Consider the following 17,967-nt stretch of genomic DNA (forward strand, 5'->3'; position numbering starts at 1 on the left):
AATTTTCACATAAAGATTACACACCCTACACTTCTCAAACCCCATTTTACGTTATTTTCGAGCAATTTTTATACGGTGTTTGAGAAAACAACTGGTTTTAATATATACCATATCGTTGAGGGCACACTTCACCTTGCTTCCGCTACGACACGCGTCGCGTTTTGCCGTGAATGTGTGCAAAACCAAGCCCAAAAATCGCCAGGACTGTCTTTCTGTTGGAACTTTACATCTGAAAATCAAATCACACACTTCATATCAACGGTGTACGCGGCCATAAGTGTGCAGGCGGCCAGATTTTTGTTCCTCGACGTTCAAGTATCTTGAGGTAGGCACATCATGTAAATTTGTGAATCACCGAAGAATCGTCGGCGTCCGCCATCTTGTTTTCAATTTGGAGAAATACATTTTTGTAGTATGGTTATAACCTTGAATTTTCGGCGATCTTCAGGACTGCTACCGTTGCGATCTAGATAAAATCACCCCATTTATCTGGATGGACACCAATGCACAACGAATACAGTTTTGTTTGTCTCAACAGGCCTGTCCCGGAGTTTGATATAGAAGAACGAGACAGGAACATTATTATTTCGCAGGGGCCGTTTCGGTGAGTGTGAGCTCTGCCGAACCCCATTTCATTGATTGCTGACAAGACAAACAACAACGGAGGCGCTATGTGGCGAAGTAACATATATAGTTTGTGAGAGCTATAAGGGTGTTTAAAGATACTTGTCCGGAAATCCAATCTATTGATATCCGATCCAACATGTCCACTCGCCCGGCGCTGCAAACAGTTCATGAGGATCGCGACCATCATGGTCGCCACCGTCATCATCACCATCGTGACGACTCGAACACGTCAAGTCGATCAAGTAGAAACCGTGATCGGAATACTGGCGACGAGCAACCTCATATTGGCAAATACCGGCTCCTGAAAACAATCGGTAAAGGAAATTTCGCTAAAGTGAAACTAGCCAAACATCTACCGACCGGGAAGGAGGTTGCCATCAAAATCATTGACAAGACACAACTGAATCCAAGCAGTCTTCAGAAGGTTCATCGTGAAGTTAGAATCATGAAATTACTTGATCACCCTAATATAGTTAAATTATTTGAAGTTATTGAAACAGAGAAAACTCTATACCTTGTCATGGAATATGCCAGCGGTGGGGAAGTTTTTGATTATTTGGTCGCACACGGTAGAATGAAGGAGAAAGAAGCGAGGGCAAAATTTCGACAGATAGTTTCAGCAGTGCAGTATTGTCATCAAAAACATGTAGTGCATAGGGACTTGAAGGCAGAAAATTTACTGCTGGATGGCGACATGAATATAAAAATCGCGGACTTTGGCTTTAGCAATGAATTTACTCCTGGCAGTAAGTTGGACACATTTTGTGGCAGCCCTCCATATGCAGCACCGGAATTATTTCAAGGTAAAAAATACGACGGTCCTGAAGTCGATGTCTGGAGTTTAGGCGTTATCCTGTACACACTTGTCAGTGGCTCACTCCCCTTTGATGGACAAAATTTGAAGGAATTGCGGGAAAGAGTTCTGCGTGGAAGGTATCGTATCCCTTTCTACATGTCGACGGATTGCGAGAATCTTCTCAAGCGGTTTCTCGTTTTGAATCCGCTCAAGAGAGCAAGCTTGGAGTCCATAATGAAAGACAAGTGGATGAATGTCGGTTATGAAGATGATGACCTGAAACCCTACAAAGAGCCAGATTCGGACTTTAACGATATAAAACGAATAGACATCATGTTAGGAATGGGATATACCAGGAAACAAATCGAAGACTCCTTATCGCAGTACAAGTATGATGAAGTTATGGCAACATACTTACTCCTAGGTCGTCAGAAATCAGCGTTGGAGGGAGGTGACTCACAATCAGGCAGCAGTCTGTCGCTGAAACACCGGCCATCGAGTGATATGTCAGCATCAGTCACCAGTCAGTCTACCTCACATGGTTCCCACGCACCAAGTTCCACATCTAGTTCCTACAGTAAACGTTCGGCGGTGGACGACGGTCTCAAAGAAAATATAGGGACATCTGGCGGGCGTCATAGATCTGGCGGGCATGGTGCTGTAGGCGGTCACAGAGAAACCATGGGGAGTGCTGGTAATCCAAACAAATCCGAAATTCCATCGAGGAAGAAATCTTCAACACCTAAAGCCTCCAAGAAGAATAGTGTTCTGCCACCTGGAATGACAAGGAGGAATACCTATGTCTACGGAGAGAGAGCTCTAACACCAGACAAAACCAACGGACAAAGCGACAGCATTGATGTTCCACCTTCGGTACATACGTCAAGCTCTATCAGACCAAGACATCAGAAGTCTGCTTCGACATCAGGGCATCCATCAACTCGCATGGCACTACCACCAATCGATGACAGTTACGACACCAGACCAAGTACCGCACCGGGCAACAGGCATCACTTCCTTCCCTCACCGACTGTGACCAGCAGCCATGCAAGATTTCCCAGGGGCTCCGCCAATCGCAGTACGTTTCACAGCGGCCAGACAAGGGAAAGACACCATGCAAGATTCAACGGCCCACCAGCTTCACCTACCATGGCACCGGATGCATCATCAGCAGAGAGAGCCAAAAATTCTCATCTGTCCCTCTTCAGCAAGCTCTCATCGAAGTTCAGCAAGAGGTCACCAATGGTCGGCGGTGCTGATGACGTGGTGAAGCCACGGTCCCTGCGCTTCACCTGGAGTATGAAGACGACAAGTTCTATGGACCCCAATGACATGATGCATGAAATTAGAAGAGTGTTAGACGCCAACAGTGTTGATTATGAGCAACGTGAAAAATACTTGCTATTCTGTGTCCATGGCGATGGCCATGGAGAGAATCTGGTACAGTGGGAAATGGAAGTCTGTAAATTGCCGAGGTTATCTTTAAACGGGGTTCGCTTCAAGCGAATATCAGGAACATCAATTGGCTTCAAAAACATTGCTTCTAAAATTGCAAACGAACTCAAATTATGAACACCTTTATAAGTTCATGTGGTGATCAGTGTGCCCGAAATCATTTCAGATTTTCAAAACTCTGTGAGTCAATTTAGAAATGTCTTGAAATTTGCATGAGTCAGCCCTATACCAATACATGTAAAATATGTGAAATTTTCTTCATTCAAAGAGAACACTTGTCAGTCGATGGCACGTCAAATTGGTTTAGGGGGCACACTGGTGGTAATGTATGAAGGGTAAATTTTTTTTGTTACACTGAAAACGACAGTGGACACAGATAGCTTCAGCTTGCAATAACTCAAACTTTTAGGCCTTGGACTTTATATTACATTCAGTGTTTTAGAGTTTGTTACCCTTCACAGCACTTCTCCCCCCCAGTCCTCATGTTTCATATTTTGTGCCATTTGTGAACATGGTTTGCTATTTACTGCTATTTATTTTTTTTTTTGAGAAATGATAAATATGATCAGACTTTCCACAAGGTAACCGTCGCATTAACCGTTGCCTTGCAATCAAACCTGACTTTGTTCACGAAGACCACAGATATCTATGAATAGGATGTCGGACCAAATACCTATGTACTGTACCCAGTATGGTGGATCTCTAATCAGTGTTGGTTCTGCAAGACCAATTCGGCTCATCCAGCACCCAGCCAACAGGCACTGCGGAGTGCATGTCTTCTGTAATGATTTTTAGCTCACATTTTTTTTGCTATATATATATATATATATATTTCCCTTTCGCAGGCACGAACTTGTAAAACATAAATGAAGCCTGCGATCCAGATTCAGAGTGCTCAGGATGCCGTCAATATATTGTGAATTTTGTCAGTTTCTGTACTGACTTGTCCGTAATTTATACCTTTATCAATTATGTCAAATCCTCTTTGTCAGACTTTCCTGTAAGAACTAATGATACTAAAATAATTAATATGAACCTTTATTAGGAATATGCATACTGTAGCATCTTTTAATAATTTCGAACCAGACAGCGAAAACATAAAAAGGACAAAAAAACGTAATGTAACTTGTAAGTATAGTAATTTTTATGAAATCCTTTTGAAAACAGCGCCAATCGCTTTCTCCCACGAAGTATAGTTTGTACTTTTGTCAAGTAGAAGTGCTATTCAAGGGCTCCAAGTGGTTAAAGAAATTTCTGAAAATTCATTATAAATTCACAATGAGAACTAGCTGCACATATTAGGAAACGCTACTCTATCATTTGCCAGGTGCATTTCCACAGTTGTTAGTGTACATGGGTGGCAGATCATTATGATTGTTCCTCGTCTGTCATGTATTCAACATCACCACGATCTTTTAGGAAAAAAAAAAACCAAACAGAAAGGGTGTATTTCTCCATATTTCTTGCGTTTTGTACATAAAAAAAATCATGAGTTTCACTTCAAATGTTCAATTTGTTCTTTTTATTTTTATTAAAGCCCCAATCCTTTGCATTGTATCTTACACACCAATGCCAAACTCTCGTGACTTGCGTGGAAAATTGTTTATTTCTGTCACATGTCATTTGAGTCGCATGTAGTAGCTGTCAGTGTATCTTTGACGGTGATTCCAAGGGATTCAGTGCAGGCAACGGTTGCTTATGCTCACGATGTTCCAAAGGAGCACTGCAGATTCAAACCATTTGCACAGCTCGTTCTACTCGTTTTGAGTCCTGATGCTATTTATGTAACTCAAATCTGTCAATTTTAACTCAGATTTTGTGAACTTTTGGACGCCTGAGAATACACAGCATGTATTGTTTAGAAATGCCGTGTGGGTTTTCAGAACATCTCAATTTCCACAAAAATTATAAAAATGTACACTTGCTTACTTAAACCATTATATAAAGATGGGCATCCAAATCCATGCTGGATATATGTAGCAGAATGTTGGGCACAAGATGCAGATGTTCTTGGCAAAATTTTGAGTCGCAGAAGCATTTTTAAAATTGTGCTAAACTTGTGTGCCTATCTGTGACATTCTGTAGCCTTGCGGCTAAAAAGCCCTCAAACAACATTTATCTTTTGTGTGCTAACAAACAGCTACAAAAATCCGTATTTTCATGGATATTACACATTCCCTGTAGCAATCGTTGCCTAGCAATTTGAATCCTTTGTTATTGTCATATATGTTGACCCACTTTCTTCCGTATCTGTGTTTTCAGGGAAATTCCAAGGACATTGGAAGTGGACTTTGCCTTTTTTTAGTTGAAGTCCATTTAGTTGAAGGCCTACGTCCACTAGCCACTCTGTGTCTTCATGGAGCTGCTGCCCTCCATGGTCCCCTGTAGTGACTGTGAAACCCACATTTGTAAATAGCCGCTGATCTTGAGCATTTTTCTGCATTTACAAGATTTTTGCCATTTGAGTTTGTAACGCCTGTTTAGCATAAAATTTGCATGTGATTAACCTTCATAACACCAAGGAAATAAAAATTGTTGTAGACCATTGATGGAGCACTGTCTTATGCAGGCCCACCATGGACATAGTAGCCTACATGGACCACCAATCTCCGCAAACTGTCTTTCCTTATAGATACCGGAGAAATATCCAGGCTGCCTCTTGATGTTGTTTCTATAAAAATTGCTGATATTTCCATTTGAATGTTTGCATGCATCAACCAATATGAACCAGTCGGCAGCAATGCTAAATTTGAAACTTCAGTGCTGGTACCTAGACAGAAAGACAGCGTGGCAGGAGAGCCCGCAGGGAAAAAAATAAGATATTTGTTGCACACTGTGACTCTTTAAACCCCGTTTCCCTGTGTAGAAGTCTTAACTTTTCTGCAGAAAATAGGATTCAGCCCGACTGTAGGAGCATTTTGAAAGGGTTGAAACCGAGCAAAGCATACCAGCTGATCTAAAAGAGATTTTTGTCTCCGCTTGATGGGATGACATGTTAATGATGTAAAGATGTCAGACAGTTGAGAAGCTTTCTCTGTCTTCTGCATGTAGTTTTTCCACATGGATCCGTCAGCCACACCTAAGAAGGAGGAAGGTGGTCGAGAAGGCAGGCAGGCAATGGTATACATATGTGGAGGTAAGAACCGATCACTTTCCCATCTTAAATAAATATTTTAATAGCCAGCAAGATGTTTTGATAATAATACCGTTAATTCATCGTGTGTTCTTTTTATTCAACTCGCTGAATGTTATATTAACACTGATGCGTGCCTTGGATTAATCAATGTTTCTATTTTTAGATTTGGGGTGCTGCATAATTATATCAAAAAAGAGGTTCAGAACAAAGCCATTGTGCCTTTCAAATTTTATTGTCACTGTCATGTCACTGCACTAACGTTTACAGTGTAAGGCCGGCTTAGCTGATAAATGTTAATGGGGTTCCTATGTCACTGTGAGCTCCCCAGGGACAGTGTGTGTTATCAATGCAGTGGTGTTAGCCAAACAGTAAAACCGTACTGAACTCTCCATGATGTACTTTGATGTCCTAACCCTGTCAAGAACTCCAGTGACATGAATGATGTTTCCATCAAGTGTACCTACCTGCCAGTGATATAGGAATCTGATTTCATTTGAATCACTCATAAATAACATTTTCCCATTTTGAACTCTGAGTTATTTCACAGATAACTGTGTTGAGCAGTAACTTTTTTATGTCAGCCATCATCAGTAAAACATAGTTTTGGTGATATGTGTATTATTCACAATCAAATCATTGCCATTATGGAGTTATTTATTAATTCATATATTAAATTTAATTATTTATGTATTTTTTAATTTATTTATTATCATTATCTTTTATTTTTCAGAATGTCACCATGAGAATGAAATCAAGGCTAGAGATCCAATAAGATGTCGTGAATGTGGTTACAGAATCATGTACAAGAAGAGAACTAAAAGAAGTATCCTTTTCAATATCAAACATCGCACAAATAAATATGTCTGTACAAAAAGTGAATACTGTTACTCTCCCCTTTCATCAAGCATTCTGGTATGAAATATTTCAGCATTGAAGGTCAAGTCTACTTTCTTTATTTAAATTTCAATATTTTGCAGCAATTTTGAAAAAAAACCACCTCAATATTCAGTATTCATGCCAATCTACATAAACAAATTTCTGTCCCGTCTGACTGTTTGACTTAATAAGAGTGTGTGAAAACGGAGTCTTGCTAAGTTACTTTACGCCAAATTATATATGGTGTCACAAATCCATGGTAATTTAAAACCCTTTCCTGCCCTTGCCCTTGACCCCGATTGTCACAAATCAGGCTAAATATAGAGGTTATACCAGGTCGTGCCCTTCCCTCACTCAGACAGTAAAGCCAAATCATAGACAGTAGAGCAGAAAATGGCAAAATTAAGTAAATAAACAATGATTTTCAGTGTAAATTTACATTGTTTGCTTTGTACTCAAACCTTCCTGGTTATAATCCGAGATTCTAGAACAGGACATTCAATCTAGTGACCAGGAGGGGTTGTGTGAAAATGGGCGTCTGAAGGACAAATACATTTCAAGTTATATTATTTCAGTGAAATTACCATCATGAGTAACAGCCTTAGAAATCATTATCTTGCCCATCCCAACAATGTGTTAATTTTATTACAGCGAAAACAATTGTGTGAAGTCATTATATGCAGCATAGATAACCAGCCATGGTCACTGTACCAATAACATTGTTACAGCAGTGCAGAGAGGTGTTGCCAATCTGTGAATCACTTCACTTCCTGACTGTCGTAATTGAACTTGCAGGTCAAATGTTTCTTGAAAGCAGAGACAGCATTGTGTGTTGCTGGTCTTTGTGAACTGAGTTATCAAATTGCTCCAAAATGTCATTCAAATTGAGCGGGCGGTAACTTTTCATGCCTTTTTCAAGCCGTGACCACACAGATTATACTGCCAGTGCACAACTGTTTGATATATACAGACAAGATGCACACTGAAGTCAAATGTACCTCCAGTTGTATAATATCACTACATCTGGCAGGAAAGAGTTCTCTCAACAATCGCAATAACTGGTTATTTGTTCGTGTAAATGGACATTTATACACTTGAGTACCCATGCAGTGGGAGATGCAACAGCTTTGCCCATTTTAGAAACCATGAGGTGGCAGCCATCCTTTCGAAAACTCTGAGATTCAGAAAATATGTTGGTGTCATTTGCAGTAACAATCTAATTATTTCTGTATACTGATACAATTTCTGACCATGAAGTTCCACATGATATGTAGTAGCGATATGTAAAAGTGATTATGTATGTGTTTCCTTGACTCATCTTCCAGTGGTGGTATTCGATGCACGATAAGATGACAACAGACAACCGCACACTCTACGTTCCAAGTGTTTTACTACACTGCCTACCGCATTTCACCATATCCGTGTAAAAAATCTCCGATGACTCAGCAAGAACATTTTTCATCCGTTCTAAATAGCTGCTTTAGTTTTTGCTTTCAACCCTTTCAGAATGGTACCTACTCCAAAAAAATGACATATTTGTGCAGAAAAGAGAACAATATTTGAAGCTGGTGGATTTTGTATTCTCTTTCCCATCATAGCCACTATCTCTGCCAAAGTAAATTTTTTTTCTCCTTTCCTTTTGTAATGTTCAAAATTTTGTGTAACAGGCAACCTTTTCAGTTGGTGTGTGATCATTTTGTATCAATAAATATGTGCAGCAATACTTTATACTTACGACTGTGTTGTGATATTGCAAGTATTAATAAAGCTTAGGAATTCCTAGCCTGCTCAGGTTTTCCCTTGAAGAAGAATTACCAAAGCCTGACACATTGTACGTTCAGAAAATTACATGACTTTATGTTATGCAAATGGGAGCTTGCAATGTACCGTTATTCATCCATCTTTCCGTCTACCCTTTGGACTGTGCTGCACTCAGTAGAATTTATGTCACGGTATCACAAATGCTAAAAATACTTAAAAATCCTTGGTAACGCGATACATTCCACCACACAAAGCTGTTACCCCGCAAGTTTAGGTTTTGTATACATTCAGCCTGAACCATATCTGGTTTTTAGTCGCCACGGACACCGTCCGGGGGACTTATAGGTTTGGTCATGTCCGTGCGTGTGTGCGTGCCGTCCGTTCACGCAGATATCTCAGAGATGCCTTAAGCGATTTCATTCAAACTTGGTACAAGGATTACTTCATATGTCATACAGATGCATGTCAATTTGTTTTGTGATACGATCCAATATGGCTGCCAGGCGGCCATTTTATTACGATTTTTTCATGTACAGAGCCATAATTCAGGCATGTTTCAACTGATTTTATTCAAAGTTGGTACAAGGACATTGACCAATGTCATAGATATGCACGTCAATTTTTTGTGATACGATCCAATATGGCCACCATGCGGCCATTTTGTTACGATTTTTTCATGTACAGAGCCATAACTCAGGCATATCTCAACCGATTTTATTCAAAATTTGTACAAGGACACTGACCTATGTCATACATATGCACGTCAATTTGTTTTGTGATACGATCCAATATGGCCGCCAGGCGGCCATTTTATTACGATTTTTTCATGTACAGAGCCATTACTCAGGCATGTTTCTACAGATTTTATTCAAAGTTGGTACAAGGACATTGACCAATGTCATAGCTATGCACATCAATTTGTTTTGTGATACGATCCAATATGGCTGCCGTGCGGCCATTTTGTTATGATTTTTTCATGTACAGTGCCATAACTCAGGCATATCTCAACCAATTTTATTCAAACTTGGTACAAGGACATCAACCTATGTCATACACATGCACATTGACTTGTTTTGTGATACGATCCAATATGGCCGCCGTGTGGCCATTTTATTACGTTTTTTCATGTCCAGAACCATAACTCAGACATGTATCAAACAAATTTATTCAAAGTTGGTACAAGGACATTGACCTATGTCATACATATGCACATTGATTTGTTTTGTGATTCGATCCAATATGGCCACCATGTGGCCATTTTATTACGATTTTTTCATGTCCTGAACTACAACTCAGACATGTATCAAGTGAATTTATTCAAAAGTATTTTTATCACAGACCTAATGAAGAGGACTCTATCCTCTCTGAGGACCTGTAATCAAAGCACCCATTAACAAGTGGGGACTGTGTCATCAACGATGACTGGTTTTTCTTCCTGTACCCAAGGTCTTTTTTATGCAAACTGTTATTCCCCATAAGTCCATGAGAAAAAAAATTATAAGTTGTTGTATGTCTTTAAAAGAGGTTACTTAGAACCTTTTTTGGGGGTTTTGATCGCTCTAATCAAAAGAAGACTGGCAAATTAATGTGCCTGTACATGAAAATTAAAAAGTAGGGTTAGGGCTTTACAGCAGGGTCAAAGTAGGTCAAGTTACCAGCAAGCGGTTTTTATTTTGCATCAGTCACTGACAGCATCAGTGTCCTCGTCATGTAACACGTATGATATCCATACTGCCTTAACACACCTCACAGAATGAAGACATGGCTTGTAACCTGTTCAAGAAAAAATTTATTGCTCTTTTCAAAACCATCTCGTTTTTTAGCTGCAAAATGACAAATTCATGACAGTTGATGTACACAATAAGATGCCATTAATTTGACACAGAGTGTTACTTTATATTGATGTTCATTAGCTACTGAAATTTGACAACTACCAGCATGGCACAACCAATAATGTTGAACGTGACAATCATGCATGACCGTCGGTTGTAAAATTTTCAGTCAATTTTAGAGACAATATGACACAAAGATGGCAGATTGTTCTGCAGAGTATGGATGCAACAGCGCAACTCACAAAAGGAAGCTTGACATGATTTAAAAATGTCTGGTAGCATAGTACGCTGTGATGTAGGTATGATACCAAATTTGATTAATGTATGATTGATACATGTAGATTTAATGCGTGCACGGTTGCTGATACTCAAGACGTTTCAAAAGTGATTTAGCTATTTCCCATTCAATACAGCTACATGACACTCTATGGGTCTTCATATTTTAGTTCTCTAATTATATGTATTAAAACCTGTAAGATTGGTCGATTTTGATCCAACTGGTGTGAATTTGGTAGAATTTTAACCAACTCTTTGAAAAACATCAATAAGCATTGATTTTTTTTGAAAATCTTTGTCACAGATTTGAGAGAGTGTATGTAGGTTACAAATTGGATATTTGCTAATTCAAAGTGGGTAAATTGAAATGGCCTCCTAATCCATGCGTGAGGGATGTAGAAGGGTCTTGTCTACAATATAAATGTGTTTGACGTAATTTTGAATCGCTAAAACATTTAAAATATTGCAAGACTCATTTGCACTTCCGTGACATCACAATGGCTAGTGACTGGCATCTGTCACAATCACATTACATTTCTTTGTATTTGCTTTGACATAAAAGTACACAAATCCATATTATCAGTTACAACAAATTCCCCTTAGCAACCGTTGACCTCCATACAGTATAAAGTATACCTCCATGCAGTCATCATAAAGTCAGGCATTTATCCATGTAAGCAGGTATGTTTCACCATTACCTTTCATGGATGAGTACCATTGGTGCCACAAATTGTACAGTGCTGCTGACATTCCATTATTAAATGTGATAAACAAACAAGAACATTTTGATAAATCACTGAAAATATTTAAACTTTGAAAGAATATCAACCTCTCACACTTCAAATAATAGTTTGTCAAAGTATATCTGCTTTAGCCATGTCACAGAGTGAATAAACGCAACTTGGTATGTACAACAGGTTTGATTTCAGTAGGCCAAATAAGATACATTAGTGTACACTTTCTTCCCTGATAGAAATCATGCTATGAGTTACTTGGGGCAGCAGCATTATGATACACACACACTGCATCATGGCACATTGCGATCCCCTTTGCTCTCATATTGGTGAACTAGAAATCTGTACACAAGTACCATCAGATTACACTTCGTTACACTCTTGAAAAAGACATCAATGGCACGGTTTGTTTCATGAGACTTGAATGAGTGGCATGAACACATGCATTACAGCAGTAGAATTTTAGAAATTACCTAACCAAGCATAAACCACAATCTGGGATGACAGAACTCTATAAAGATGTGCAGATGCCAAAATAAAAACCTATACCAAATTTCAGAAGATGAACAAAAAACCCAACAACTGTACATACCACAAGAAATGAAAGAGTCAACATCAAAATCTTTTGAAAGTGAGTTTTATGTGAGAAAACTTTCCTCCCCCGAGAATTGCTCATGTGTGAGCATTGTTCCAAACTAACATGTTGACATCAATTGTCCTTTTATACGATAATGATTGCATTGTGTAGTATTTGAAACACTGCATATGCAACATTCACAATTTCTCTGAAATAATTTCTAAAAGCAAATCAAACAAGACTTTACAAGTCTTTTTACTACTAGACTGAAACTGTTAAAGTAAATCAAAACAGACCTGATGTATAGATTTAACCAATAAAATAATACCCTGTTACCCCGAGTGCCTATTGGTATGGTCCAACCTACCCTTTGATGAAAATAGGCTTACTATAGCCTAGGTAAAAATGTCATTTAACCCTTTGAGCACTGTAATTTTCCCACCAAAATTTCAGTGCAACATTTTACCACTTATTAATTTTTCTGTAATTTTGTGATAAGTTTAGACCAAATGGACATCACATTTCATTGGCTACAGTTTTTGTGTAAAATTTTTTAAAAATTTTGAAAAAATGTTGGTTAAATTTTTATTAAGGTGATAAAAATGGACTTTTGCACTCAAAGGGTTAAAGCACTAAAATATATGTACACCACAAAAAAATCCCAAAATATCAAATTTGTTTACATTGTGTACATCCACTGACTACTTACTGATGATATTAATAACTTAATGCAATATTTTATCGATCACCTATTTGTTTGACCGTTTTCATTTGTCTAGTTCTCAAATTCTGTTGAACTTAAACAATATACCTGTAACAATTAATGAGAAAGTTAATTTTATATCTTCCTAAACCAGCAAAAATATTGTATCAATAGCAGCCTGGTGTTGGTGGCAGGGAAAGTACATACAAGATATGTACACGGTTTTCTCACCAGAGCAATACAGCATAGTGGCTACCATTCTTTAATTTTGGTAAAACACTAGAAACTTATTAACATAACAATTGTATTGTTATGCAAATTAGCCACTTTGCTATAAAAATACCTGGGGAGAACATATGCAGAATCTCAGGGACAATGTCAAAAGATTGATGTCTGAAAAAATCTTATTTCTTTGAGTTTGGGTGTGGGGGGGTTTTTTCTATCTGACAGAAACAATATAACATTATCCTACTTTGGTTTGGTTAAAAATTCCATAAAATTGTGTAGTAATTGCGCATTTTTGCTCCTTTTTCGGCAAAGCTAATCAAGACCCTTTGATACTGGTGTTACATTTACAGTGACAGACCAAGACATTTTTTGAATGAAAATAAGTGTTTGAATTGATTTGAAAAATGTTGTCTTTTGCGATATCACCCATCCTGAGTATGCTTAAGTATGAGTGGAAGTATCACAGTAAGGAAATAATGGGAACCGCTGATCGACATTCAACAATTAAGTTTCATGGGTGGGGGGGGGGGGGGGGGGGGTTTGTGCAAAACTTTAAAGAATGAAGTTTTTTATCAGACATTGAACTTTTGATGTCACCCCTAATTGTCAAAAGATTCATCAAAACATTGGCAGTGTTAGTACACATGTTTGTACATGGATGGTGTTTGATTATCAAATAAACTGGCTGTATCAAACACATCATCAATATGACACAAATCTGCATTTGAATGCATATCACATCTCTTCCTCTGTCGTGCCAAAGATCTCACTTGAACTAAAATATGAAGAAATATCACAGAAACTGATGTCAGAAAGAATCTTGCATACAATCTTCACTGCTTGTTTCATTTGTAAGACACACTGCTATTTGGTTGTTCAAATGCACAAAATTCAAATATTGCTTTCTGCTCAACGCACAAGTCAATGCACGCCAACCCCATTATCCCAAGACCCCACCCCTAGCCAGGACATGCAGTGATTGATAAAGTTCTACTGATTCCTGATTTTGAACAGTATATCAGATTTCCCATAATCCAAAATGATTTGTACATACATACTGCTTCTATCAGTCAGGCAAATCTGCTACATGTATAGAAAGTGAGAATGAACTTGAATACATTTGACAAAGGCGGTTTCAGGCACCTGTTATTCTCTTTCACGGTTTCAATAAACTGGAAAATTATGATTGTTTGCAGGAAACAGGAACTTTCTGAAAGTTTCATGAGTTTTGTTAGACAGCCTTACAGAATACTTTGAATGAAAACAGGGAAACAGGTTTCCTCAATGCTGGTATAAGGGACAGTAGCTTTTTCATGGATATATCAATGGAAATTTAAAAAGTTAGCTCTTTCCAGAGCAGGACCCAGTTGTCAAACCGTGTAACAACCAATTAAATATATCAATGCGCCATTCAACGACAAAAACCATTCTATCTTTTAACAGATTTTCATCTCACATGGAAATATAGTGTATGATTGTCACTTGCAAATAAGCCAAAACATTTGGAGAGAAAACTATATGAAAAAGAGGCATGTAATAAGAACATTATAGCCAAGATGAAGGCAGGAGACTATTTGCCTTCCTGACGTCAGGCAAATGGTCACCCACTCTAAGAGTACATAGCACCTTGTTTGGGCTGTAATATATAATATACAGAAGGAAGGGCTCATATTCCTCATATACAGAAGAACCTCGGTCTATCGTCTCTTTGTGGTAATTAGTGTTTGCCTGGTATGTAGTACGATACCTTTACCCTTTCACCACCATGGTTTGTCCCAAATCCATTGTTTTCTATGGTCAAGTTGGACCTGTATACAGGGAACTGGGGGTGAAAGGGTTAAGGTAGAATGTGCCTAAGGTACTGATATTTGGACTCTAAATTATTTTGTAATACTTTTCTGATCTACCACTTGAACGCATTCATTTCGAAGTTCTTGAAAGTAAAAAAAATATTTAGTTTCATTTTTTTGAAAATCAATTTTAAATTTTCCCTATAGAGCTAACACAGGAATGGTGGCCATTTGGAATTTGAAACAGCAGTAGATTAAGGGCAATTTCTTTCTCTGGTATTAAAATTTGCATGGTGACCCTAGGCCCTGACTTTACTCTTAATCTTCAAAAACCTATTTCATCGATGAAAGTTTGAGCATAAGCTTTCAGCTTTTCACTGTGCATACTACCTCAGTGGGAAATAAATACAAACATACGGTACCCCTAGGATAATGATGAATTGAAAATAAATACCCCCTGAGATAACGTTGAATTGTAATACAGCATATAATAGGCCCAGGATCCTTATTTCTTGTCATGTAGTTGATGTATTTCTCACAGACCCCTGAATGGGATGGGGTGCTTTATTCATTGACTGGTGCATAAATTGATCGAGTTTTCGATAATCTAAAAGCAACAGATGTTAAGGAAGAGTGAACTTACACCCAGTAAGTTAAATTACTCCATGATTTCATGAGATTGAAACATTTTTACAATAGCTGTGTTGTGTTGTGTTGTTACCATGTTATAAAAATTGCAACATGTTTCTGCATTTTCGGTTATTTTCTCTACTGAATCAGCTGATTTGTTAAACAGTTTGGTGGATGTAGTTTGTTTGTTTGTTTGTTTTTGTGTGTGTTTGTTTGTTAGAGGGGCATCATTTATTCACTCAAGGAAATTAAAGATTTTGGTATTCAAGGAGACGGCATCTTCTTATGAAACACATAATTCTCTGTGCTGGTTCAGGATGAGAAGTTTTCCAAGCATTGGCTAACTGATTTAACACTTGAGGGTCAGCACTATTTCCATGGTAACTGCCATCATCAGCTCCTGTACATTTTTGGTATGACGAGCAAAGAGTCTGCATCTGTCAGAGGGAAAAAGAAGTTGAAGAGAAAACTAAGTCAGAAATTAAAAGAAGTCAGCTCAGACAGTTTATGAAGTTTTCAGCCATCAGACAGCAAAGTTGATTGGAAAATCTGTCAATCGAGGGCGCTCCTTCCAAATGACGGCATTTCCTGTCTGAGCAAGGACATTTCAATTATTGTCAACTCTATGTTCCGACTGTGTCATCGCAAACACACTCACATGAACGTTTATTGGTTATTAAGAGCAATCCAAGGTGAAATAAAATGTCATGGTATCATCAAGTGTTTTGTTGGTTTACTTCCCACGGTTCTGTCTCTGTTTTCCATGGATTCAAATATCCACAGTGCAGGATATTTGAGTAGATCCAGGCACACTTTGCTGGATCTATTTTTTTTTTTTTTTTAAAGGTAAAGTTTATTCATGAAGTTCTTCAGCTCTGTGTCAGGATATTGTATAGCGCCCTCAGTGGATCACCAACTGTCTCAGCATGACAATGGTACTTTCACAATGTTTGTCTTGGCTGAATCATCCATAATCACACATCAGGAAGTTTCACCCCAGGCTAGTCTGACTCAAAATTTAGTTACAATTGTATGCAAATTGTTGGTCATTATAGCGCCAGATGTCAAATTTCATCCCAATTTGGCAAATTTTGAAATAACAGGGTTGTCTCAACTAAGGTGTCAGGTAATCAAATTTTTTCTGATGATAAAGCTGGACTTGCAAGTAGAGCAAACGGGTAATTGAAAGAGTTAATAGGCATACACAAAATAGCTTCCATCTATAGGTTTGTGCATTTATGATAGATTTGTGCATATATGCACCCAACCAGCTAAAAGGTTACTCCCAAATCACAAATCAAATTATACTTATTTGCTTTTTCTGATTTAGCAGACATGTAGATGGCCAAATACACCACCTATATGAATCAGCAAGGTCAAATTCAAGTTTAAATTCCCTCTCTCAGATCACTTCATGAGGAGAAGCGACCCATATTTATATGCTTTCTTAATTCTTATAGAGTTGCAGAAATTTATGTTCATGCATTATTGCTGACAATCAAAATATCTTAGGTTTTTTTTTCATCATAGTACTCACAATCTTGGTGTATGAGATGATCAAGTATCAGTCCAAGAAATGTCTCTTCTGTGTCCTTTTTTCCGTGTTCGTGATTGTGAGGTTCATACGACCTGAAAACAACAATTATTTCCAATAAACCTACGTCTTTCACAGAATAATGACTTTATTGCTTTGTCCAGCTATCACTTTCTCTGACAACACATGATTACACTGGAGTGACTTGGACAGCATGAGGGATACAGAACTGTGGACCCAGTAAGGCAAGTGTTCTTAGTAGTTTTCCTAGGGGGTCATAACTGGACCCCATAAGTTAATAACTCTTGACCACTACTTTCTACTGGATCCACTGTTCTTGAAGCTTGTCTAGCATATTTCTTGTTCCCTGACTGTCACACTGACAGAAATAGATTCCTCTTCATTGCACAGGGTAAAACATCAAAGTACTGTTAGAGACTGATTTTGCCACTTTAACCCTTTGAGCGCCAAAATCTATTTTTGTCCCCTTTATAAAATAAACCCCTGTCGATTTTTCTCAGATTTTCGCCAAAATTTGGAGAAAAATCTGTAGCCAATGAAACGTGATATCCATTTGTTCCAAAATTATCAAAAAATTTCAGACAAATTCATAAAAATTGGTAAAACTTTGAACTAAAATTTTGGCGGGAGAAAATTACAGCGCTCAAAGGTTTGATATCAGCTGTTCCCGTCAATAAGTCTTTTGGCCATACAAGAAAAAAATCATTTGAAAACATGCATAAAATGAACTACATATGTTGCCAGCATTGGCTTAAATTATAGCTGACACAGAAAAACAGCTATTTTGGATAAGCTTACAGCAAAAGCAAGTTTAGCAATACTGTAAAACTTGATTTCTTTGCTTGTATTTGTTTAAAATTACTCCTAAGGGCATAATACTTATTCATTTCAAGGAAATTGTGTGTTCCTATTGTCTGTCATATCTTATAAAGTTCCTCTCATATTCAAAAGAAATTGAATTGGCATCATCCTTTTGTAACATTTTTGTGAC

The 17,967-nt window shown here is 38.0% G+C and overlaps 2 protein-coding genes across 2 annotated transcripts in view; one reads left to right on the forward strand and one right to left on the reverse strand.

Annotated features, from left to right (window-relative positions):
* Nucleotides 1-118: 118 nt before the first annotated feature.
* Nucleotides 119-4,459, forward strand: LOC139115614 (MAP/microtubule affinity-regulating kinase 3-like). Its single transcript, XM_070677873.1, has 2 exons — nt 119-325; nt 539-4,459. Exon 2 carries the CDS (start codon nt 764-766, stop codon nt 2,993-2,995), a length of 2,232 nt encoding a protein of 743 aa, XP_070533974.1. The 5' UTR covers nt 119-325; nt 539-763; the 3' UTR covers nt 2,996-4,459.
* Nucleotides 4,460-12,114: 7,655 nt separating this feature from the next.
* LOC139115621 (uncharacterized) overlaps nt 12,115-17,967 on the reverse strand; it is a 34,366-nt gene continuing 28,513 nt past the window's right edge. Inside the window, exons 5-6 of the mRNA XM_070677883.1 lie at nt 16,959-17,050; nt 12,115-15,858 (exon numbers count right to left, since the gene is read on the reverse strand). Of these exons, the coding sequence (XP_070533984.1) occupies nt 15,815-15,858; nt 16,959-17,050 (136 nt within the window). The 3' untranslated portion in view covers nt 12,115-15,814. The remainder of the gene's footprint in view (nt 15,859-16,958; nt 17,051-17,967) is intronic.

This window comes from Ptychodera flava, chromosome 17, assembly GCF_041260155.1.
Source record: "Ptychodera flava strain L36383 chromosome 17, AS_Pfla_20210202, whole genome shotgun sequence".
NCBI lineage: Eukaryota > Metazoa > Hemichordata > Enteropneusta > Ptychoderidae > Ptychodera > Ptychodera flava.